Raw genomic sequence first — 9,289 nt, forward strand, 5'->3', positions numbered from 1 at the left:
AAGTAAACAAGACCCATGGTTTCGTCCTGTAGTCAAGCAACAGCCGGACAGGTCGGACGACGATCGTGTGGCTGAGATGGGGAGATCGGACGACGATCGTGTGGCTGAGATTAATTTGATGGTGAGATCGATGATGATTGCTGGCACGTACTTAGCAGAGGTAATTATCCAGCTGAGCTTGTGTTAGTTTACTTCCTCCGATCGTAAGTTATTTTTTATTTATTGCATTTCTTCCAGTGTCTAATAAGCAACAGTGCTCAAGACTTTGATAAGTGCCGTAAATCTTACTGTTTGAAAATATTTATATTTTTGGCAATATTCGTGTTCAAAGTAGTCTGGTTAATGGAGAACACTTCTTTACATGTGATACATTTTTTATGCAACCTGGTTACAGCAAGGTGATTTACACCTAGATAGCTTTTTATTCACAAGTGAAATTAAAAGACAGCCCAAAGTGACACGTGCCATGGTCTCAAATACACTGTATGTACAGCATTACTCCAAAAATAGCGAATATTCTTTTCCCGCATATGCTTATACTGGAGGGCTGCTACAGTATGCTAGATTCGACTGATCTTGGGCCATTGCATCATCAACTGCAGTGACAGTAATGCATGAACTACCAATAGCGTATACAAAAATCATCCTTATTTCTTCATCACAATCTAATATGCATTAATTGATTGTCAACAAAAATATGCATTAATTGGTTGATTGATGAGGTAGAGATATGACCATGGTTGAAATAATATCCAAAATTTTGATGTATAGATGACCTGAATTCAACCCATATTTGCATGCTCTCCTACCAATCATAAAAGTCACATGAAAAAAAGTTTCTTTTGCCTGCAACAATTGTAATAAGGGGATGTTTGGTTGGGGTTGGTAAAGTTTAATAGGTACTGTAACATTTTCGTCTTATTTGAAAATTATTATCCAATCATAGACTAATTAGACTTAAAAGATTCGTCTCGCAAATTACTCTCTAGTTATGTTTTTAGTCTCGTAAATAGTCTATATTTAGTATTTCATGTATGTGTCTAAATATTCGATGTGACAGACAGTAAAGTTAACGGAGGAAACCAAATACCCCTTAAACTTTAGGTAAAACATTGTGGACCAAACAAATTTAATGTTTCATCCCTCCACCAAAATAGACCACAGAGCAAACAAGAGCACACGTCACCATACCAACCTCCCCCTCCTCCCATCCATTCATGTTTGTTCCCTTCACAAACCAACACACAAGTTTATAAAATAAACAATATGAAATAATGCCACAGAAAATACATAAACATATGCTACATGTTCTCTAAAATATTCCACCTCAGCACATAGACAAAAGAACAAAAGATAATGCCAATAAGCCAAGCCACCTAGCCAATCACTCACTAGTCATCCTAGTCATCAACATCTCCCCCTCTCTAACCAACTACTCTCCCTTCCAATCCAATAGAGAACAGAATCCTTAACCTTCTTCTAGATCCTATATTTTTTCTCCAAATAACGAAAATAGAAAAAAAAAAGGCGAGATAATAAGAGAGAGGAGACACCCTCCGGGCCTTCCTCTTCCTCCCTGTTCCTCTGCTTGCTTGCTCACCCACCCTGTCTCGGTCTCTCCCTGCCTACCAGGAGGAGCCAAATCATCCAGCCCCGCCCCCAACGAAGCAAGGCGCCACGCCATTCTCGCGAGCGCACAGGAGGGCAGGAAAAATCATCGCCTTGCACCTCTCACCTCCTCCACCAAAATCCTCCAGAAACCCGATCTTTATTTCCACCAAAAGATCCTTCTTTTCTGGGTCGATACAGATATACGACGCTATTTATAGCGTCTGGCCTCGTGGAAAGGCGCTCCGCTCTTGGCTGGCTCTCGCTACCTGCGGGGCTGTTGATTTGGGCAGGCACGAGGCAGTCAAATCCGCCTGCGGCTGAAGAGGGGGGCAAGGGTCGCGCGCCGGGCGCATGGCGGAGGAGGAGAGGCGGCGGCGGTTCGCGAATCTGCGCAGCGTCCGGTGGCGGGTCGATCTCGGCATCCTGCCGGCGTCGCCCGGGGCCTCCGTTGACGAGCTCCGCCGCGCCGCCGCGGATTCGCGGAGGAGGTGAGACTGATTGGTTCTTGTTCTTGGACCACGTGCTGTTTGGTGCGTTTTTGTCGGCGGGAATCTCTTGTCTTGTTCTTAGCCGGGCGGAGCTATTGCTCATCTTCTCCCGTTGGTTCTCGTATGGTCGGGTTTTGTTTTCGTCTTCTGATGATTATGACGAGAGGGAAAAAAATCTGTCTTTTGCCAACGAAACAATGCAATAACTAAGAGTTAATGCTTCCAATTGGATTACGGTATCAAGAAATAAATCATTGAAAATTGGCGTATCTGATTAATGGTTGTTTTATTGTTCACGTGGCTATGAATTTTGATGAGAGAAAAGTGCCGCTGAACTGGTCATTTACGTATGTATATAATTGGGGGACTGGTTCCTCCTTGCTGAAGTTGTCAACTTGTCATCTTCATGATTGGACCCATGGTTCTTTCAACTGACGAAGGTGTTTCTTGTTTCTTGTAGATATGTTAGTTTGAGGCGCCGCCTTATGGTAGACCCACATCTTCCAAAGGAGGAGGACAGATCATCCAACCTTGTTGTTGATAACCCGCTCTCTCAGAACCCAGGTTTGTTGTCCTAGACAAGATAGACAAGATTTTATGATGAGAAACGATGAACATGAAATTTTGATGGTATATCCTCTGAATGTGGATGAATTTTGTTCCATGCCTGTTACTTGCGCAAGACTCTTTAGTAATTAATATTAGTGGGAACTACTATGTTTATTTTGCACTGTCATCATAGATTCTTTTTTTCCCAACCAATGAGGTTTCCTGAACCAGGCTTGTAACACACTCCAGTGGTATTGTCTGCAATTAGTAAGAATTCTATATAAAAGTAGAAAGGTGTTTATCTGGCCTATTAACACTTTGACATACTGACTTTATGCTTCTTAGTAGCATAAGTAAACCAGTAGAAAGGAACCCCTGACTCCAAACAACCAACAAGAACAAATATGGTAAAAGTTTATTTTCTTAAATATACCAGAGCTCAAGGGCAGGGCACTAATTGATAGTAAAGTCTATAATTTTGATTGCAGTACGGTTTCCTGAATTTAGACTGGATTTTCCATTACAACTAGATAATGTGTGTTGTTCTATTTATTTCTACATGGCATGAACAGGCAACACTGTAATTTTCTTATAACGACAGCTTCCTGCTAAACTCTGAATTTCTTATATATTTATATTAATGCAAGAATGCTGCATGCTCGGCTCCAATGCTTCCTGCTAAACTCTGAATTTCTTATATTTATATTTAAAATCTCTTGTGCAGATAGCAGCTGGGGCCGTTTCTTCAGAGGGGCTGAGTTGGAGAAGACAGTTGACCAAGACTTGTCTCGATTATATCCAGAAGATGGTAGTTACTTTCAAACACCTAATTGCCAGGCCATGCTGAGGAGAATACTGTTGATGTGGTGCCTTCAGCACCCGGAGTGTGGATATCGCCAAGGTAAGCAACTCTTTTAAATACATGATTGGCAGTAAGCCTTTGCTGCATATCTGGTCAGCTTTGCAGTATCTGAGAAATGCCCATGGGGCTGAAACCTTTTGTTTGCGTTTCATTAAATTGGTAGCAGTTATCATTTAATAAACTGAAATTATATTGTTAGATGTAGTTCTTAGGATACATTAATAAGCTCTAAGATTATCTTATAAGGAAGAAACACTTGCTTTTACTATATGATCCTAAATCTATAAAGCTGTGATAAATGCCACTGTAGTTTTGTTGGCATTGAAGTTTGATTAATTAGTTTATCCACATGATTATTAGTAGCTTTCCACATTTTTTATGTGATTGCCAAATATGTACTGACTTATGGACTACTTTCACAGGAATGCACGAACTACTAGCTCCTCTAGTGTATGTTCTTCAAGTTGATATTGATAAACTGTCTCAAGTGAGGAAGCTCCATGAGGATTGCTTCAATGATGATTTTGATGGAGTGCCTTTCCCAGATACAGATATGGTTTTTAGTTATAAACCTAGAAAGGACTCAAAATGGCATTCCGAAGCTGACAATGGCGATGATTCTGAAAGCGCTTCCAGAGTTAACACTCTTGATGAGCTTGACCTGGATACGAAAGAAATAATTTCACTTAGTGATGCATATGGAGCTGAGGGTGAACTAGGCATTGTATTGTCTGAAAGGTTCATGGAACATGATGCCTATTCAATGTTTGATGGTTTGATGGACGGAGGTAGCGGAGTGGTCCGCATGGCAGAGTTTTTCTCTACATCCAAGGTTGGGTCTAGCTCAAGTCTAGCGCCTGTCATCGAAGCCTCATCATCTTTATTTCACTTGCTTTCCATTGTTGAGCCATCTCTTCATAGCCATTTCATTGAGCTGGATGTAGAACCACAATATTTCGCTCTTCGTTGGCTGCGGGTCTTGTTTGGACGAGAGTTCTGCCTCAACGATCTTTTAGTCGTATGGGATGAAGTTTTTGCTTGCTCCAATGACATGCTACTGGGAGAAAATGAAGAATACAGTTTTAAGATATTGTGCTCGACTAGAGGGGCATTCATCGCAGCCATGGCAGTCTCTATGATTCTTCACCTTAGATCATCTCTGCTGGCCACTGAAATCAATACGTCATGTCTTCAGAGATTATTGAACTTTCCAAACAATGTTGATGTGCATAAATTAATTGAGAAAGCTAAATCTCTGCAGTCTATTGCTATTGATGCAAATGTATCATCCCCACCTCTCTTATCAAAGAAGGATAGCTGTGATTATGATAGGGTTTACAGTAATCTTGCTACTTCAACCCCTCCAAGGACTCCGTTGCATCCATTAGCTGAGAGTTACTGGGAAAAGCAGTGGAGAAACCTACACAATGATGGAACTGTTTCTAATGACGGAACTACTCCTAAGGAGAGTGATAAGGGTCTTTCTTATAAAAGATCACTAAAGCAATCTTTGAGCCAGAAGCTTGGTTTATCTAGGACAGAGTCAGATCCTTCTCCAGTTAAGATAGTCAGCGTGAAGAGTGACACCAAGAATTCAGTGAGACGGTGTCTTTTGAACTCTTATTCAGATAAAGTAGTACAGTCTAGTGAAGTTGCTGGAAAATTTCAGCAAGATGAATTCCCTATCGTGTCGATTCACAAGGATCCACTTATAGATTCACCGGTGAAGTCTGTTGATGAGAGTTCAACAAAAAGGACAGAAGCTTGCTCCAGTGGCGAGAACTCTCCAGTGTTTTATGCTGCTTGTGCTGGTAATGAACATGAGAATTGCAATGACAATGATTCCGAGAGGAGTAGCATTACTTCAAATTCCTGCGCTGGCGATGATGATAGAGATGAAATTTTGCCAGATGAGTCGTCCAGCTGCAACTGTGAGGGCAAAACTGTCTCAGAAGCAACAACGTCTGAAACGAATGTAGATCCAGTTGGATCCTCTGAGAGAGCTACAGTATCTAATGAAAGAAAGCCATTTATCAATAAGCTACAGTGGTTCTTGAGGTTTGGCAGACCTTCAACTGAAGGCAATGCAGAGAAGGGCATTGCTCAGGCATCGAATGATAAACATGATGCAGTTATTCCCTGCCCTTCACCTGCTGATGTGAGTTCAGATAACTCCCACGGCGGCATAAATTTGGCTTCTGGTGATAATAAGAAGGTGATGGGCACACTGAAGAACATTGGACAGAACATGCTTGAAAATATTCAGGTATTGTAATTCAGACACCTGTTATTGCTCTTTGGTGTTTTTCTTTGTCAGGTTGTTGTTGCTAGCAGTCCATACTATTGCTGATGACAATTTCTATGTTTAGAGATAGGATAGCAGTCCATACTAGTGCTGTTGAGTGTTGACAATTTCTATGTTTAGAGATAGGATTTGTAACCAGTCAGCATTTTGTTTTTTTAGAGTAAATGCAGCTTGTGCTTTGAAGTCCCTTCTAGTAACATTTAATTTAGTTTTCCGCATCCTGAAAGTTGTCTTAAGACATGAGAATAACATTATGTGGTTGCCATGTATACAGGTGATCGAATCAGCGTTCCAGCAAGACCGCGCACAGCCAAGCGCCATGGAGAACTTCCCGAACAACATCCTGGGAGGCAAAGGGCAGGTCACCGCGATGGCTGCCCTGACAGAGCTCCGCAAGATCAGCAACCTGCTCCGCGAGATGTAACCGTCCATCCAAGGCGCGCACATGTAATAGCACCTCCCCATTCTTTCCTGATTCATTAGCTCCTCAGATAAGCAAGGCCCGTGTGTAGTTAAAGCCAAGGCGCCTAGCCCCCCCCCCCCCCCCCCCCCCCACCCTGTATATATAGATCCCATTCGATTATTCCATTGAGCCTGCTCGCCCAGTACGGCAAGGCTCTCTCTCTCTCTCTCCTGTACCTAAGGATCAGCTGCTGTCAACTGAGTTGCATGAGATGAGGGAGTGAAACTTTCTCGTCTCCGGCGTTAGAAGGCAACTTTTTGATGGAACAATTTTGGACACGTAAATGTTTCTCAAGCGGTAGAATAAATAAATTGAATAAGCTATGTCCGAAAGTGTGTATCTTTTTTTTTTCATCGTTCATGCTGAGCTTTTTAACTGGTCATCATCATTCATATGGCTGAGACCTTTGTGGTGCTGGTGCTGGTGGTGCTTGTTGGTTGTCTGTTGTGCTTAACATGGATCCTTATATATGCGCATGTGATGTGGCCATGTGCATCAGTGCAGATATCATTGCGAATCATTTGGTTGTCTTTGGCAATGAGCAAAAAGGATCAGGTCTTTGGATGCCCTGAACCCAGGTGGCCGCTGGCCAGATGCATTGCTTTTTGTTGTAGTTGTAGCCTAGCCACTAGCCAGTGTGTGTGTTCTTTTCTTCTAAAAGGAGATTAAACTCTGCTTTTAGAAAGCAACAGGTGAATAGATGGCTGGGGTTACCAGCAGCATTACATCCCACATATACGGGGGTTAGCTAGCTAGTTTATGTGTTCTGAAGAGACGAGGTCAGGATTCGACGGACGGATGGATATACAATTCAATATTATTATCATGTGATGAATCCTGTCCGAGTGGATGGCGATCCACGCCACGGCAGTCGTCAAAGCACAGCAGCTAGCTAGTAATAATGTACTACTAGTAATAATGTTTGATTGGCTGGGGCCTTGCTGGGTTTGTTGGCATTGACGCATGATTTCCGTGTGCTTTGTTGTATCTATCTAGGACGTGACGGGTTTGGGTTAATTGGGCGAAATGAATTGTGGCGTGTGAGGAGAGCTGGAAGGATGCTTTGTATTTTCGTGTACGCCTCTTGGACAGCTGGTAGCTTGCTAACTGCCTGCGCAGTCGTTTCCATTCCGTTGGCCTTGTTTAGTTCCCAACGAAAATGCTATGGTACTTCAAAGCAAAAAATTTTGGCCAACTAAAATTTGGCAATCGCTGTCGAGGGGTGGTGACTGACTGCTAATAGCGCGTGGCGATCCCTGCTGGCTGTCGCGGCCCCGATGGCTGCGACCTGACCACACATCGCCATGACATGGTGCGTCCTAATCCTACGAGGACGCTGGCCTTGTCTGGTTGTGGCTGATGAGTCACCGCTGACCATGCAATGCATGCCGCGTACGGTGAACGAACGGGGCGCTGCTGCTGCTGCTCGACGCGCCGGCCGTGGGCCGTGTCCCGACACACACGGCCATGCCAATGCGGCAATGCCATGCACCGTGGGACATGGACGGCGGATTCAGATTCTTCAGTGCCCATCCTTATATGGCAAAAGATACAAACTAACAAAACGAGGCTTTGTTATGTTATGTTATGCTTCCGTCTAGGTTTTTTAAATCTACAAGTAGAAAATACTGGTCCACTCACTATGTAAAAAAAGGCCAAATTCACCAGCCAAATTACAGACAACTTGTTAACAGGCGTCTGAGATAAACTATCACAGACACATATTTAGGAGAAGTGTCTGTAGTCACTCGTTGACTGACAAAGTCAGCGCAGCAAAGCCAATAAGCGTCTGAAATAAGACTATATTACAGACTCTTGTTAGTAAGTGTGTCTGAATGTGTTATGCCATGATTATTGTGTTAGATTCAGACGCCTGTTGACTAGAAGTGTCTAAAATAAGCGTGAAAAATTCAGACGCCTTTTGACTAGAAGTGTCTAAAATCAGCGATTAAATTTTGGCGGGTGGTTGGCAGCTGGCAGGGGACGCATTCAATTCAATTGACAGAAGAACACACACTCTGCTCTAGCTTGCTCTATTCCGGATCGACATCGGGGCTATGCAAGCTCGATCATCAGCTCGATAGTAGGCGGCGGCCGGCCGTTGGTGTGGTGCACGCGCGGCGCTCGATCGAGTGCGCGCCATTGTCGGGCGGCGGCCGGCGCGCGCGGCTTCTGACGGCGCGACGGTGCTTGGGAACGCGCAGCGAGGCGGGCGGCGGTCGTGGAGGCGCTCGTGGCAGGGAGGCGCGCGGCCGGGCGTACGTGGTGCGCGGCCAGCTCGCCGGTGCGGTGAGCCGGCGACGGCGGTGTGTGGCTCCACCGGCGGCTCAGAGGTCCTTGGGCGCGCGTGCCCAGGCAGGGGGCGGCTTCGGAGGTCCTTCAGCACAGCTCTAGCACCGAGGTTAGTGATCGATCGATTTCAGCACCTATGACAAACTCCAGTCCCAGGTCTATTTTTTCTGGACTCAGCTCAAACACCACATCCCTACGGGGCCAATTTACCAATTGCAATAACATATTTACAGTGGATTTGATTTGCTCTTTGTCCTCATCGATAGCTAGCAAGTGTGCAAGTTCATATATTTGATCATAATGGAGCATGACACTTTGATGATGAGTCAACTGTGTTTACAATGAATATCAATTTCTAAAAAATAGGTAACAGAAACCACAATGATCATAAATTTCTTAACTATATATAATTCTGTACAGACTAGCAGAGGGTATGCACTATTCAATCTGGAGATTAGGGATATCAAACATCAAATCATCATAAAAATTATAGACAACTAGCATTAAAAGATCTCAGTGGAAAGCAAAATATATTACTCAATTATTCACTTTTAGTATTCATAACTTGCTGATTTTACAGATTGAAGAAATTGGGAGAAAAAATTAGAAGAATCAACAAATAACTCAAATTTATTTGTATGGGTTAATGACTGTATGCAGTGCACATCAGCAGTAAAGGCCAGTGGGGAGAGCGAAGGCCTTGAGACTGGAGACCAACT

The 9,289-nt window shown here is 43.6% G+C and overlaps 1 protein-coding gene across 1 annotated transcript; it reads left to right on the top strand.

Annotated features, from left to right (window-relative positions):
• On the top strand, nucleotides 1,285-6,670 carry LOC110436957 (TBC1 domain family member 5 homolog B-like). The gene is made up of 5 exons (XM_021464795.1): nucleotides 1,285-2,099; nucleotides 2,560-2,663; nucleotides 3,373-3,549; nucleotides 3,933-5,776; nucleotides 6,090-6,670. Exons 1-5 carry the CDS (start codon nucleotides 1,963-1,965, stop codon nucleotides 6,237-6,239), a joined length of 2,412 nt encoding a protein of 803 aa, XP_021320470.1. The 5' UTR covers nucleotides 1,285-1,962; the 3' UTR covers nucleotides 6,240-6,670.

The sequence above is a fragment of the Sorghum bicolor genome, chromosome 7, assembly GCF_000003195.3.
Source record: "Sorghum bicolor cultivar BTx623 chromosome 7, Sorghum_bicolor_NCBIv3, whole genome shotgun sequence".
Classification (NCBI taxonomy): Eukaryota; Viridiplantae; Streptophyta; class Magnoliopsida; order Poales; family Poaceae; genus Sorghum; species Sorghum bicolor.

Excerpts from the sequence above, each read along its gene's own strand:
- LOC110436957 (XM_021464795.1), top strand. The coding sequence starts at position 1,963 with ATGGCGGAGGAGGAGAGGCGGCGGCGGTTCGCGAATCTGCGCAGCGTC. Across the intron at positions 2,664-3,372 it reads CCCGCTCTCTCAGAACCCAG|ATAGCAGCTGGGGCCGTTTC; the intron begins GTTTGTTGTCCT and ends TCTCTTGTGCAG. Across the intron at positions 5,777-6,089 it reads ACATGCTTGAAAATATTCAG|GTGATCGAATCAGCGTTCCA; the intron begins GTATTGTAATTC and ends CCATGTATACAG.